This window comes from Lactuca serriola, chromosome 7, assembly GCF_051521515.1.
Source record: "Lactuca serriola cultivar US96UC23 chromosome 7, Lser_US96UC23_V15, whole genome shotgun sequence".
NCBI lineage: Eukaryota > Viridiplantae > Streptophyta > Magnoliopsida > Asterales > Asteraceae > Lactuca > Lactuca serriola.
In genome coordinates, this window is record NC_136414.1 from 5919984 (window position 1) to 5934830 (window position 14847).

At 33.8% G+C, this 14847-nt stretch overlaps 3 protein-coding genes and 1 non-coding gene across 7 annotated transcripts; 2 read left to right on the forward strand and 2 right to left on the reverse strand.

Annotated features, from left to right (window-relative positions):
* Window positions 1-2294: 2294 nt before the first annotated feature.
* On the forward strand, window positions 2295-6374 carry BAM7 (beta-amylase 7). 2 transcript variants are annotated; one of them, XM_079008430.1, is made up of 10 exons: window positions 2296-2598; window positions 3130-3941; window positions 4019-4096; window positions 4181-4384; window positions 4482-4676; window positions 4751-4915; window positions 5067-5327; window positions 5447-5668; window positions 5765-5984; window positions 6082-6374. In XM_079008430.1, the coding sequence occupies exons 2-10, from the start codon at window positions 3234-3236 to the stop codon at window positions 6108-6110; spliced, it is 2082 nt and encodes a 693-aa protein (XP_078864556.1). In that variant the 5' UTR covers window positions 2296-2598; window positions 3130-3233; the 3' UTR covers window positions 6111-6374. The 2 variants fall into 2 exon arrangements, with proteins under 2 accessions (XP_078864557.1, XP_078864556.1); XM_079008431.1 differs by lacking the exon at window positions 6082-6374 and having other exon boundaries at window positions 2295-2598; window positions 5796-5923.
* A 687-nt stretch (window positions 6375-7061) lies between these two features.
* On the reverse strand, window positions 7062-10344 carry LOC145062676 (uncharacterized). 2 transcript variants are annotated; one of them, XM_079010263.1, is made up of 6 exons: window positions 10073-10344; window positions 9194-9942; window positions 8656-8714; window positions 8382-8510; window positions 7764-7899; window positions 7062-7675 (listed from the first exon to the last, which is right to left on the reverse strand). In XM_079010263.1, exons 2-6 carry the CDS (start codon window positions 9896-9898, stop codon window positions 7391-7393), a joined length of 1314 nt encoding a protein of 437 aa, XP_078866389.1. In that variant the 5' UTR covers window positions 9899-9942; window positions 10073-10344; the 3' UTR covers window positions 7062-7390. The 2 variants fall into 2 exon arrangements, with proteins under 2 accessions (XP_078866389.1, XP_078866388.1); XM_079010262.1 differs by having other exon boundaries at window positions 9194-10344.
* A 1578-nt stretch (window positions 10345-11922) lies between these two features.
* On the reverse strand, window positions 11923-13887 carry LOC145064859 (uncharacterized). 2 transcript variants are annotated; one of them, XM_079012229.1, is made up of 2 exons: window positions 13468-13887; window positions 11923-12347 (listed from the first exon to the last, which is right to left on the reverse strand). In XM_079012229.1, exons 1-2 carry the CDS (start codon window positions 13700-13702, stop codon window positions 12130-12132), a joined length of 453 nt encoding a protein of 150 aa, XP_078868355.1. In that variant the 5' UTR covers window positions 13703-13887; the 3' UTR covers window positions 11923-12129. The 2 variants fall into 2 exon arrangements, with proteins under 2 accessions (XP_078868355.1, XP_078868354.1); XM_079012228.1 differs by having other exon boundaries at window positions 11923-12350; window positions 13468-13885.
* A 111-nt stretch (window positions 13888-13998) lies between these two features.
* Window positions 13999-14070, forward strand: TRNAC-GCA (transfer RNA cysteine (anticodon GCA)). The gene has a single exon. It is a non-coding gene; the product is annotated as a tRNA-Cys (tRNA).
* The last annotated feature ends 777 nt before the right edge of the window (window positions 14071-14847 follow it).

Sequence of the window (14847 nt, forward strand, 5' to 3'; positions counted from 1 at the left end):
TTAAGTTGGACACGTAAAAAGGGTTATAGCATTGTAAATCACGTGCATTCTTGATTTCTCTAGGTTTGATGAAATGAAATAAACATTCCATCTGTTTGTGTAGCTAAAGAGATAAGAAATCAACAATATACCTACATCTAACAGCTTAAGCTATTTTTGTCAAACAAACCTTAACTATTGTTTTGAATTTTGATAGACAACTTAAAGAAAAAGAAAAATGAAAACAAAAGTGCCCTTGACGTCTTCAAAGGTGGTTATTTTGATCCAATCATAAGAAAATAAACAGATGGATTTTTGTTATGCATTATCAGATGAAAATCAGGTAAAATTAAATTTTTTAGCAATATTAAAACATTTTCACATATATGAAAAGCAATCAAGAATATATTTTGGCTACATAAAATGTAGAGGATGGGTATTTTGCTTGCTCTTTAGAAATATCATCAAATAAAAAAAATTAGAAAAAAGAAATACTGTGGTTTCTATGCGATTAATTGATTAAAAATTATCATTCAAACATAAAGTTAAAAGAGTAATCTTGGTCCCTATGGTTTTCAAAAGAGAAATTAAACATCCTCCTACATTTTGTTTCTACAAACCCTCATACCCAATTAAATAGTGACATGTGTAATATTTAATGTTCGCTTAGTGAAATTTTAACATACTAATATAACACATGTCATCATGTAATTGGGTAGGAGGATTTATAGGAACATAAGTAGGAGGATATTTAATTTCTCTTTCAAAAATATCAAGTGTGGTCCTTACCTTTTTTTGGTCTCATGAAAAGTCCTAATGGCTTTAAAACTTTTCATCGACAGTCTTTTTGGCTCATTCTGTCAATTTTGTTATGCTAAGTCACAACATGTGCAATACATGCCCCTCAATAGACCATCAAGCATCAATCCATCCAACCACAAACAATGTCGACTACCTCGTACTCTGTTCGGACCCTAATATGCTCTTAATTGATCTAATGCAACAAGTATAAAAGACAATAAGCCTACACAACTAATCCCGAAAGCATCTTGGGACAAGGTCTATTTTTGTTTTTTATTGTGTATATATCCCGGTTAAATTGAACAATCCATCACCGAAATTCAACTTTAACTTTAGTAGTCTAGGTGTTGTAATTTGATTATGAATAGGTGTTATTTGATCATCAACATCATCAAAATTACTAGTAGGAACCATTGTTTTGACTTGATCTTTCTTACTTCTTAGCCTTTTGTTCTTCAAGTTTGCTCTTAGGGATTACATAATAACAATCTAATGGTGGTTGGAATACCACAAAAGCCTTCAACAATTGGTGTAGAGAAAGAGGTTGAATTTGCCCATAATATGTGAGTTTGTTTGTTTGTTTGTTTGTTGGGGGGGGGGGGGGGAAACATCCAACATGGTGAAAAACCTTCAAACTTACAAGTAGTTTGACTCTAATTGAAGGATTCTGCAAATTGCTGACTACTTATGCTATTCTCATATGGTATGCCATTATTGCTTACAATCAGCTTCAAACATGCTTCGTGTAAGAAATATAATCATGATACGATGTCAACTATCATCATAATGTTCAATGTTGGAGCCTTTTTCCCAGAGAAAGATTGGTGGTTTAATTGTCTGAATGTCTGGAAGCATTATCATGTTGTATAAAGGAGCTGACATAAGTACCCTTACTTGTTTGTTAAATTGAATGATATATCTCTTGGTGGACCAATGAGTTCATCTACAAACTCATAAGATGGTGGTGTCATGGTGTGCAAGAAAACTACTCTAGTGGTCCATATGGTGCTCATAAGAAAACATCAGTGATGGTTGGTGGTTATAGTGGCTGATAGTGGTTGGCTAGATAAGAGAGCAAAAGAGAAAGATGTTGGGCTTATGAGTGGGTAGGGTTGAGGTAAAGTCTATTTATTTAAAACTTCATAAATGGTCCATGTCATATATAAAAGACGATTTTGCTCTCATATATCTCATATATGTTTAAATTTAAAAGAAGAAAATACATGGTATACAGATGATCCATTAAAAAATTTCAAACAAAAGGGACCATCCTTAATATTAAAAATTAACAGAAGCTAAGCTTGATATTTGAAAAACCAAAGTTAAAATTATAAAAATATAATAAAGATTATATTTATATCTAAAAAACGAGAACGAATAGCATGAACCACAAAATGTGAATTTTTGGGGTGAGGGTGTTAATTCACGTGATTCTGGGGGTATTCCGGTAACACATCCAATTCTCATGGCCCCACTCTTCCCGCACGCACAAATCGTGTGACCTCGCACGTTTGGTTTCATATGCTTCACGCACACCCAATCGCCACCCTCCCTCATCCGTGCCAATTCCTTCACACGAGTGCCGATAACCTAACCCTCGCCGGGAAATCTATTCCTCTCGTAATTTATCCCGCCGGCGCCACCGGCGTCATGTCTCAACGGTTCCGTTATGTTTCCGGCGGATGCTGAACTCCGGCGAGCTCACCTCACAAGATCTAACCAGTTGTTAACGTGTAATTTGTGAGTTGTGACGGAGGTGCGAAAACTTTTATTTTTTGTAGCTTTATGAAGAAGATGGAGGGTTTTGAAGCTTTGACGGTGAGGAAATTTTCAGTTTTTGAGAATTTTGTTGGTGTTTTAGTGAAAATGTTTCCGCTTGTTTGAAGTTGAGAAATTGTGAAATTCCTTCGTTTCTCGTTTGAATGTTACTGAATCTAGTTCGTTCTCTCTTTCGAAGTTTTGTTTTTGGTGGGAACTATGCGACTTGATGAAAGTCGTAATTTTTTGTTGATAAACACTTATACTAGACATGTTGGCATGAGAAATGGTGTCAAAAGTTCCAACCGTCGAATGTAGAGAATACAAATTCTCCGGTTATTGCGTGGTTGAATTTGTTGATCGTGACGATTGAATGAAAATTTGGTGGCATCAGGCAAAGTATTGTACATTGGAAAGGAAATATAAATTTTTACATGTTCTTGATTTCCATTAATATCTAATTCATCCATTTTTTGTTGTGCTTTTGGGTGTTCAAAATTGCAATCAGTGGTCGACGTTTTTTAACTGAGTTCTGTATGGATTTATAGAAAGCTTCTGACATTGTTTCATAATCTGTAACCTTGTGAACAGAGTCCGAGGGAGTTCAAAATTGTGTATGCTGCTGATCATGGAGGGATTCTTCTATGTCTAGCATGTTGAAGCTTTAATAGTATCCTCCCGGTCTGTGCAGTTTAATGGCAACTGAAATGCAGAGATTTGGGACAAGTGAAGAAGAGGATGAAGAAATGGGATTGGATGTGAAAGAAGAAGGTGAGAATGACGAAGATGATGACGATAAGAACTCAACACCTCCAACAATGGTAGGTGTTGATGGAGGACTAATGACATCAAGCAGAAGCAATAACAGGTTTCAACATCAGCAGCAGTTTCAAGATCAGATGACTCCACAAGGAGGTGGTAGAAGGTGTAGACCTATTGAAGAAAAGGAAAGAACAAAGCTTCGTGAGCGACAACGAAGGGCAATTACTGCAAAGATCTTGGCAGGCCTAAGAAGACATGGGAACTACAATCTTAGGGTTAGAGCCGATATTAATGATGTGATTGCAGCTCTGGCTAGGGAAGCTGGTTGGGTTGTTCTTCCTGATGGAACCACCTTTCCATCAAGATCACAAGGTGTGAGACCTGCTGCTGGTGTATCAACTTCATCCACCTCACTGCCATTGCAGCAGAACCAAGCTACTTCTCTAAGAGGCATCTCTTCTGCCTGCCCAATTGAGATGGATAATGAGGCATGCCAAATGAAAGGTTTATTTGTTCCTTCTTCTGCTTATGATGTGTCATCAAGTGGTCGATCTCAGTCTTCTCATATGCTGGGAGTTGAAGTTGATGGTCAAGATGATCCACTTATAGGGGTTTCTGTAGATACTGTTGCAGGCAGGCAGGTTAGAGAAGTATTTCCCTGTTTAATTTCTGATTTCTGTTTCCAAAAATCAACAATATCTTTTGCGTCTCTTTGTAGGTTGTTGACATGCCTTCAAAGTTACAAGAACGGGATTTTGCGGGTACTCCTTATGTTCCTGTTTATGTATTGCTTCCTGTAAGTTCCGTATTCTTGCCAAAAAGTTAACATATCTCCTCTTGCATTGCATAGTTAAAGGACTTATTGCAAATTGGTGTGCAGTTGGGAGCAGTTAATATGAAGTGTGAAGTTGTTGATCCTGATGGTCTACTGAACCAATTAAGGGTTTTGAAGTCTATGAATGTTGATGGTGTAATGGTTGATTGCTGGTGGGGTATAGTTGAAGCACATGTTCCACAGGAGTATAACTGGAAGGGATATAAACGATTATTTCAGATGGTGCGTGAGCTTAAGCTCAAGTTACAGGTTTGTCCTCTTGGAGACATTATTTTGTCACCTGTTTGTTGCATTTTTCATGTATTTTGAAAATAAAACAAGTGACCATAATGTAAGTTTGGCTCAGGTAGTAATGTCTTTCCATGAATGTGGAGGCAATGTTGGTGATGATGTTTGTATACCCTTACCACATTGGGTGGCTGAAATTGGTCGGAGCAATCCGGACATATTTTTCACGGATAGATCAGGAAGACGCAACCCGGAATGTCTCTCATTGGGGATTGACAAGGAACGTGTTCTAAGAGGTCGCACTGCTTCAGAGGTACCATTTCCAAATTCTAGAATATTATTTATCGGACATGTTATAACGTAGTGAAAAACGCAACCAATGTATAGGTCTACTTTGACTACATGAGAAGCTTTCGGGTTGAATTTGATGAGTTCTTTGTAGATGGAGTTATTTCAATGATTGAAATTGGATTGGGTCCATGTGGGGAGCTTCGGTATCCATCTAATCCTGTGAAACATGGTTGGAGATATCCAGGTGTGGGTGAATTTCAGGTAAAAATAATCACAGGGCATCACAATTACTTCTGAAGTTGTTGACTAGTATTTGAAAATTAGAATTTGATGCCTTGAGAGTTTTTGAAGGTCATCATTGTTATTATATTTCCAAGAAAAGAATAAGAAATTGAAAATGTTGATTTTTCAGTGTTACGATCGATATATGTTGAAGAGCCTGACAAAGGCGGCTGAAACAAGGGGACACTCGTTCTGGGGTAGAGGACCAGAAAATGCAGGCTCTTATAATTCAAGGCCTCATGAAACCGGATTCTTTTGCAATGCAGGGGATTATGATGGCTACTATGGTCGCTTCTTTCTTAATTGGTATTCTCAGCTATTGATCAACCATGCTGATCGCCTGCTTTCTTTGGCTAAATTTGCTTTTGAAGGGACTTTCATTACTGCAAAGGTACTCACTTTTTGGTTACTTTTTTTTTTTTTCTTTTCTTTTCTTTAAAGAAAGAAAGTTAGTAGCTTGGACATTGAAAAAGTTGATGTTATATTAATTCCTGAGACCTGAGGTAGCAGCTATCAGGTATTCATTGGTGGTACAAGACATCAAGTCATGCTGCTGAGTTAACTGCTGGCTTTTACAACCCGTCCAATCGTGATGGATATGCTCCGATTATGGAAGTCTTAAAGAAACACGGGGTTGCCTTAAACTTTACGTTGGCCCACATGAACATCAACATGGACATGGACATGGACTCCTCAGAAGCCCTTGAAGATCCTGATGCTTTAGCTTGGCAAGTAAGTATAAGTACCTTTTTTATTTATTTAATGGAAGTAGAATGTCTTAGTAAATAATAAGAATAAAATGAAAGTACATTAATTAATTATTTTCAGGTGATGAATGCTGCATGGGATTCTTGTATAGCTATGACTAGTGAGAACCCACTTCCATGTGTTGATAAAGTAAGCTACAATTATATATTGGAGAAGGCTAAGCCTATGAACGATCCAGATGGGAGGCATTACTCTGCTTTTACTTACCTTAGATTCGGTCAGCTTCTCATGGATCCTCACAATATCATGGAGTTTGAACGATTCGTCAAGAGAATGCATGGTAAATTTACTTCATCCTACTTTCATTTTCTACATTGTAAATTTACCATTTTACCCTTTGATGATAACACTTTTTTTTTTTTTTTTTTTTTTTACAGGGGAGGCGGTTCTTGAGATCCATGCCTAGGTGGATGGAAGCAGAGTGGAGATGTGTGCATTATTATTATTATTATAATATTAACATTTATATACTAACCAAATCCGAGAGGTGATATTTTTAGTATTACTGTAAATGTGAATACAAGTGTAGAGAAGAAATCCAGGGTCAGGCCATATGAAGAAGAAAAAAAGGTAAATTAATTAGTCTGTTTAGGGTTAATGGTATTTATTTGTGATCATATATTTGATACACTTCAAAATTTGGAGAAATTACATATCAGATTTTACCTAATTTCTCTTCTTTACTTGATGTCAAATATATATGACACCAAAGTAATATTATAATATGTTGGTAAAACGTAAATTGTAAAAAGAACATACTTTTGGTCATTTATATTTTAATAATTTTTTTTAAAGATCAACATTTAAAGGCATATGTTATAAGTTTATAATAAAATAAGGATCTGGTTACGACAAATTTCATTTCTGATTCTAAACTCGTACTATTAACCTATTGGCAATGCAACTTAAACGATTTTCAGTAATGAGTTTACATTTTCTCATTTACATACAGACTTTAAACTTTAACACAGACCCGATTTCAATACTTGCGTTTAGTTTATTAGTAATCCAAACCTTAACCAACGTTTAATTGAAAAAAATAGCATCTACGTTTATTGAGTGAAATTGCGGTTGAGACATTAGAAGGCATTTTTTAGTAGTTTGATGAAACAAAACATTCAATACCGGCTGTTTATACCAACAAACAAATGTTCACAAATGGATATATATACCCATTAGACCAAAATAAAAAATAAAAAATAAAAAACCTTTTCCATTGGCTATATGCAAAAACTGGTTTGAACTCAAACTGGGTTCGGGTTTGGCTTCAAACTACCTTTTTGCTTGTGCTAATCTGACACTTTAACTGTCTTAACATTTTAACCCAAGCCCAATCTTGGTTAGGCCTGGTCAGCAATAATCAAAAACAGGTTGTTATACCATTGGTTTCAAAAAATACATTTTCTTGAATAAAAAATGACTTGAAATACGCTATTTTACATGTTGGTAAATAGGTCTTAGACCCACCCCTTTCACCAACCCAACCATTTATGATTTAAGAAACAACAAATTGAGCAAGCTATAACAACTCGATAAGCTATACAAGTACATGAATCTTACAAAAGAATGGTGATTCTGAAATATATATATATATATATATATATATATATATATATATATATATATATATATATATATATATATATGATGGAGTATATCCCTCTAAAATCTATCTTTTAAAAATCTTCAATACCAATCACTCTTCAACACACTTTCACCTTTTTCATCTGTGTCAAGAATCCTGGCAGCTAATTCATCCCAGCTTGAGGACCCATGGGCTGAGTCATTCATGCTTTGAGCCTTCTGGAAGGTTCCATATTCACTAGGCAAGTAAGCTTCCGGAACGTCTAGTGCAACCGCTCTTGCTAGTGCCGCCTTGTGTTCCTCACTGTGCTCCATGGCTAAAGATGTACTCCTTTCCATCCTTTGTTGTGTTGGGATATCCATCACATGATCTTTCTCCTTCAATGTCTGACAACCCAGGGTTGAGATGAGAGAGATTAAATGTTGTTTTTAATTTTATAAAACCACACACAAAATGAGGAGGACTTAGACTTACATCAAGTGCACTTTGAAACTCACGCTCCATTAAAGCAATTGAATGATCACTAATTATATGGCATGAGATAACCATGTGCTCAAATCTCCCGTCCACTGGCACAGCTGTTTTCACAGTAGGTGAAATTCTTCCAACCCTGCAACAAATTCATTAATCTAAAATACATCTCATACCCTTCAACCGAAAACCAATACCCTCCCTCTATCACCAAGGGCAAATATCTACTTCATCAAGTCATGTATGGGTATGTTTCTATTATAGTCCGAATAAACCATCTGAATGAGACTAAATGACCATTTTAGCCTTACATTCCAAAAAACAGATTTCACAATATTCATTAATCTTAACAGTATTCAATCAATTTTGATGTGAAAGGGTTGGGAGGAAAACAAAGAATGACAAATAGGTAAAAAGGTTTGTGTCTTACTGTATTAAGCCACTATTTTTTTAGCTCAACTCATTAAGTCATTATGTTTGGATTAAGTCAAAACGAAACAGTCATGTATACATATCAAATGTTCAACCCATTAAAAAATTCATCAAATATTTTCCAAAACAATGCAACATGTTCTTAAATCATTGTGATATATGTGTATAAAAATATATTGTGCGACATACCCGAATGGTTTCCTGACAAGAACATGATAAAGGCGACCAGGTGCATATAAACGTCTTGGATCTTGAAGCATGTGCTCTTGCAGTGTGCATGTTTCCTTTAAACAAGTGGCACACAATATGCACGGGAAACTGTTAAAACAAATAACCATCATGATCCAAAACTTGTAAAAAAAACATATTCATCAAATGAGATGATGATCATATACCAAACTATTGAGGCATAAAGATTGATGCTTGATAATGAAATAATATGGAAATGTGACCAAGAACGTACCAAAATAGGCACTTGAAGAGTACTTCCAATGCTACACTTGTTCTAGGCATGAAATCATCCTGGTTCATTGGATTAAGATTTAAGAGTATTAGAAACAAACATTATCCTAAATCATATGAATCATAGGATTTGTCAAAAAAAAAAAAAACAAATCTACAATAAAGACTAAGGGCCATTTCTACAATAAAGACCGACCAAGACAAAACTGATGACAATGAGATAAAAATCGAGAAATCTACTTTTCTTCCTAATTATCTTCCTACCCATTTGAAATAATGACAAGTGTCCAAAAATATAATTATTTTTATTAAAATATGACACATGTCATCCTTTCATATGGATAGGAAGATATGTAGAAAGAACAGATAGGAGGATATTTAATTTCTCTAAAAATCACAATTTTTGTCCCACCTAAAAAGTTAGGACAATAAGTTACTCTCGTCTTCATTTATGCAAAAGACATGAATACCCTTCTCACCCTCATCATGGAAAAAATTTACCAATTTATAGCAATGTCATCCAGATACAAAATGTTTACCTGAAGAACAACAGAATTGATGACATCAGCATATCTGACAGCCAAATTCAGTGACACACATCTAGCAGGAGCAATTGCAAAACATCTGATCCTTTTTCGGTCAATATTTCCAATTTTGTCTCTGTTCTTCACCACCAACATAGTCAACAAAGTAACAACCCCTGCCCCTAAAGAATGTCCAGCAAAAGTCAAAGTATAATCCTCATATTTTTCAACCAATTCCTTCAAAACATCACATTCCGTGTCAAACACCCATTGAGCAGCTTTCAATAGCCCATTATGAACATACCCTCCATCAAACTTCGTCTGTCCCAATTTATCATCAAGTAAGAGTAAAAAATCACTTTCTTTCGCCATATTCAAACCACTAATAAGCAAAAGTATATCTTGATTGTCTTTATCGATGTAAATCATATAAGGCGACACCTTCCCTTGATTTTCGTCGTAATTTTTCTTCAAAACCACGGAATCGGGATTAATTCCATATCCTCCTGGTGGAGCCCAGAGTGGGTTACGGATGTCGAACTCGTAAACGCCTAAAATATATCTACAAATGCGTGGGACAGGTTCGAATTCAGTTGAAGTCGCGAAACCCCAGTTCTCGCTTTCTCGACCGGCGGTGTATAGACATTTCTTCCATGCCCAACGAGCACAACCTAAACAGTAGACGCATTCGAGAATAGGGCACGCACAAACAAGTGACATTTTTTTCTGGAATTAATCCAATAACAACTGATTCTGGAAGTAATCTGTTGGGAATTAATCGAGAAAAAAAACAGGTTGAAGCTTGATGCAGGACTAATGAACTTTCAACTGATTATAATCTCTATATGGGCAATGATATAATCAGTTGAGAGTAGAAATTTGAAGAAAAATCACCTGAAATTGCTGATTAAATCAGAAAATTAAAATAGAGTTGGGATTCGATGGAAGTTGGTGTAGAACATTGGGAGTTGATTCGAAGAGTGTATGGGAAACCCTAGATGAATTAGGGAAGAACAGTTGCTGTAGCAGGTAGTGATTCTTATGGGTTCTGGAAAAATCTTGGATTTGGTTTCAATCAGAGAAGAATCTTGACGGACAGATAGATTCCTCCGAGCATATGCTAACGTTGTGTTCTCTCGTTCAAGAAATAATTATTATTTTTGTAGGTGTTGTGGTGGACTATTACAAATATATATTTTTTTCGTTATTTTGAGTGAAGAAAAAGAAAATGATATGTTTTAGTTATTTTTTTCGTGTTTTGAGTGAAGCAAAAGAAAAATGAAAAAGAAAATAAAAGTTGACACTTTTACAAATACTTTCTATAAATTGAAGTTGTTTATTTAAATAAATGTTTTTTTTCTAGAAAAGCCTAGTGTTATATATAAAAATAAAAGTTATTAATCTAGAATAAAAGGTTGTTTGGTAGAAAAACATAGTGTTATATATAAAAATATAAGATATTAACCAATAAAAAAACTTTAAAAATCAAATAGGGTGTTTAAATGAAAAATTGGGGTGTCTCTTTAGCCAACCTCTATTTATTTGCTTGTGATTTCAACAATGTTCTAAATTGAATGAGGTGTCAGATGTGACGTGACGCCAATGTCAAGTTTTAAAGTCATGACATTTATCAAGACATGACAATATATATATTAAAAAAGATAAATTATATAATTATAAAATTGTATCAAGTTTTTAAGAATATAATATCAATATTTTATATGAAAAAATTGACAAAAACTCAATTATTTAACGTCAAATTAGAAAGAAAAAAAAACTATACTTTGGAAAAAACTCACATTATAACGTGATAAGACACATATAGCCACACTTTTGGAGCGGGCCTAACAAAGACTCATTTTATGTTTTCGGGACGGCTACCTCAAGCCTCGACGCCATAACACACCTAAATAGTGGATTTCAATAATGGTACTTTATCTTATATCTATATCTATATTTGATATTATTCTTACCCAACCAAAATAATACAAAGTAAATAACAATTTATGTTAATAGTCACCAATTATTTTCTAAAAAATAGCAAAAAATTAGCAAATTTACCCAAATAACCATAATTTTCGTAGGTCACAATCAGCAGAATCTAGATGACATGCATTTTTTGAAAAAAAAAATGTATTGTCATGTTTAGTGGAATATGTAAAAAATTAGTTTTTATTGTGAAAATATTTACAGTGTACTAACAAGATAAGTATACATAATTGAGGTTTTAGATCGAACCCTAAAAATTAAAATCATCTCCAACCAATATCAAAATTCAGCTTTTTACACCAAAATCTGGGGTTTTGAAACTTTATTTGTGTATGCAAACGCTCCAGTAAATCAATATCTTTTTTTTAAACAAGTTTGCAATTTACCAATTTGGCTCCTATATTTTATTCCTCAACTTGTCAAATTTTCATATTCATCCTCGTTGGGTAGTTTTTCAAATGAAGCCGTTTTTTTCTTCCCTTAAACCTTTTATATGTTACTAATTTAGTTCATATGCCATTTAACTTTTAACGGATGACTGTGACCTCCGATTTTTTATTTTGATATTGATTTGTTTTGCGTTAATTTTACTTTGGTTTTATCTTAATTTTATTTTTTGACTCTAAGGTTTACAGTTGCTTGAACATAAAGATAAAGGGACATTTTTGCAGTTTGTTGAACATAAAAGTTTCCATTTTCTTGAAATAATTCCTCCAAACTCTAGTCTCTAACAAATAATTCAAGAAGCAATACTATACACAATTCCACATTCTTAAATCTAATAGAGAAACAATATGTATTCACAAAATCCAAAATCAATGATAAAAGCCATACATAAGCATCAAGTGTTTAGATTAAATCATATCCAGCTACCCTAAATACCTAGAAGCCATGAATTTAGATTTGAAAAAAAAAAAAAAAAAAAAAACATATGTAGATTCTCATTCAAACATGAACAAACCTCATGTGAAGCGATCTTGTGAGATGATATTTCTTGTTTTGAAGGCAGGATGGATGATTCCTTTGTTGAAGGAGTCTAGCTTCTCAATCCTTGACATACAATCTTTCATTCTCTTTACAACTAACAACATTGCAGAATCATTGCTGGAAATTTTCTGTTTAATTGTTTCTATCTTTTCAGTGTGTGCCACGTCATCTTCTACTAATGCAACAACACCTTCTTCTGAATCAATCAAGGAGTTAGTTACATAACAAGTCAACACTTACTTCTTACAACTTATAAATAAAATATCAACATACTGATATAAAGGGGAACACCTGTATCTTGATAACATGGTTTTATTTAAATGATTTGGCCACTTTATTTGTTTATTCCTAACAATGTTTGCACTTCCATTATTGTATATTCAAGTTAGTAATAACTAATAACTAACAAAACGTCGATATGATTCTAATTTAACAGTTCACATAGATAGATATACAGTATACTCACTGGCATGAAAACTGATCTGAGTTTAGTTAAATAATAAAGGAATAACACTAATTTACAATCACAAAAACAACTGTTATAAAATTAGTATATGATTCCAATTTAGCAGTTCATATAGATATATGATTGACAGTAATGTTAATACTGTTCATACTGATTAAGGTCTTACTTAAAAAAATGAAGTTTTTATATCATAATCCAAAAAGTAGCAAACTAAGATAGAATCCTTTGTTTATGGAATCGACAACCCCTCTTATTCAATTAAAATATTTATGATAAATTTTAATTTGGTGCTTATGGGGTTTTAGCTTTTAACAAACACCCAAAAGTTGCTAATGTCCACACGGTTTTATCTCTTTAAAATTTTGAGTATGAATTAAAAATATAGTGGAAAAACATAGATTCTTGTTGGCCCAAAGATTCCAAACTTCTGGAACCATTACATCAAAATCCACTGTTCAATATTTACCCAAAAGAAAGTAAAAGATGTTACCATCATCACAGCTTGAAGATATTCTCATAATGTACTTGAGGTCTTGGGAGCTATGACAAAATATATCCATCTTAAATGTATACCGCAATTTAAGTTAGATATGAATTGAGTTTGCCATAAGGAACGTTCCCTAATGACTAATGAGCTTATTTCATTTACTTACAGAAATAGCATTACATAAGATGCAAACATCTGAAGAAACCCTAAAACTAACCGGATAATACAAAATACCTATCTTCAGATTCTACCAAAACTGCGCCAGTAACATACTAAGCAGCTAATTAACAGCCCTAAAATGTTAATTATTCGCATGTAAATCACAATTCGCAAGAAGAAAATGAAAGATTACATGTGTACCTTGATTGGCATTACTAGAGGGTCCAGGATCATTATCAGAAAGGTTAAAATTAACAGGTCTCTGAGCAGAAAGAACTGAGGCGAGAGTATTCTGAAGCTGAGCAGGCAATGTCTCTCTAAATTCGGCTATTTTCTGAGCCATAAGGTTCACATCTTCCTCTAATTTATCAAGCTCCTCAATTTCATCGGTGACCTGATGTAGGGCTTCTCCTTCGTGTTGATGCTGCTCCGTCATCTCCAGTTTTTTTCTTTTTGGATCTTCGGATTCCGTTGATGACTTGAGTAGCAGAGTGTAGATGAAATCGAATCAGGTCAGCATTGTGTTCAGTGAGGTGTGTGGAAAAGGGGGAATAGTGGTTAGGGTTTTGAAATTTTGAATTTTGAAAATTTTAAAACGAAATAAAAGGAAAGGCACGGAGCGTTGATTTTGGACTTTACTTAAAACGAAACCAGGGCAAGGATAAAAGGCAAGATTTTTTTTCGTTTTTTTCTTCATATTAATTGGATAAGATATCAATGTTTAACACAAATGGGTCCATAGCTCAGTGGTAGAGCAATTGACTGCAGATCAATAGGTCACCGGTTCGAACCCGGTTGGGCCCTATCCATCTTTTTTTTTTTTTTTTTTTAATTTATCCTTTCTCACCACGACAATGAGAAACAAACATGTTCTTTAAAACACCTTCATAATATCTTTAGATAACATTATATCAGAAATCGACCCTTGGACTAAAACTAGAAAGTACAATACACTATATACCACATAGACTTGTGTATCTATATACCACGACCACATGGATTATTTGTGTAATATATCAATAACATTAAAATAAAAAAAATAAAAATTATAAGAGCAAAACCGCTTTGACAATAACTATATATGTTTCTGTTTTTCTAATATTATATATGTTATTCACATTTTATTTTTCTAAAACAATATACGTTTTTGTTTTTCTAAAATTAGATATGTGCTCGTGCAAAACGGCGCCGACAATAACTCATTTGGTGAATTGTTTTTTTTTTTATGGGAAATAACTCTCTGGTATCGTAAATTTTACGGTTATATTTTAAAAATAAACAAATAAATTATTAAAGATATTTAGTCTAAAAAATAGAGTTTATATGATGGTCTTCACATATGACATCCCTCCTCCCACCCGGTGGTATAGACACGTATAATTATTTCAAGATTTACTTGTATGTGGGCTCATCCTTATAGTTATTTGGGTTTATGATTATAAATACTTTTAGAGTTTTAGTTAGGGACTCCAAAATTATTACTTTTGAAAACATTCAGTTAATAGAATAATTATCATATTCATATCGATCAAACCATATTAATTCATTGTGTCATTTTATTGTATTTTTTCTTTTTTATGT

Bases quoted from the DNA above. Each gene is read 5' to 3' on its own strand.
- BAM7 (XM_079008430.1), top strand. From the start codon at position 3,234: ATGGCAACTGAAATGCAGAGATTTGGGACAAGTGAAGAAGAGGATGAA. The intron at 3,942-4,018 runs GTTAGAGAAGTA...GTCTCTTTGTAG, and splicing joins ATACTGTTGCAGGCAGGCAG to GTTGTTGACATGCCTTCAAA. The intron at 5,985-6,081 runs GTAAATTTACTT...TTTTTTTTACAG, and splicing joins ATTCGTCAAGAGAATGCATG to GGGAGGCGGTTCTTGAGATC.
- LOC145062676 (XM_079010263.1), bottom strand. From the start codon at position 9,898: ATGTCACTTGTTTGTGCGTGCCCTATTCTCGAATGCGTCTACTGTTTA. The intron at 8,511-8,655 runs GTACGTTCTTGG...TTGTTTTAACAG, and splicing joins CTCTTCAAGTGCCTATTTTG to TTTCCCGTGCATATTGTGTG. The intron at 7,676-7,763 runs GTAAGTCTAAGT...CTGGGTTGTCAG, and splicing joins AGTTTCAAAGTGCACTTGAT to ACATTGAAGGAGAAAGATCA.
- LOC145064859 (XM_079012228.1), bottom strand. From the start codon at position 13,702: ATGACGGAGCAGCATCAACACGAAGGAGAAGCCCTACATCAGGTCACC. The intron at 12,351-13,467 runs GTACACATGTAA...TGATTGATTCAG, and splicing joins CTCTAGTAATGCCAATCAAG to AAGAAGGTGTTGTTGCATTA.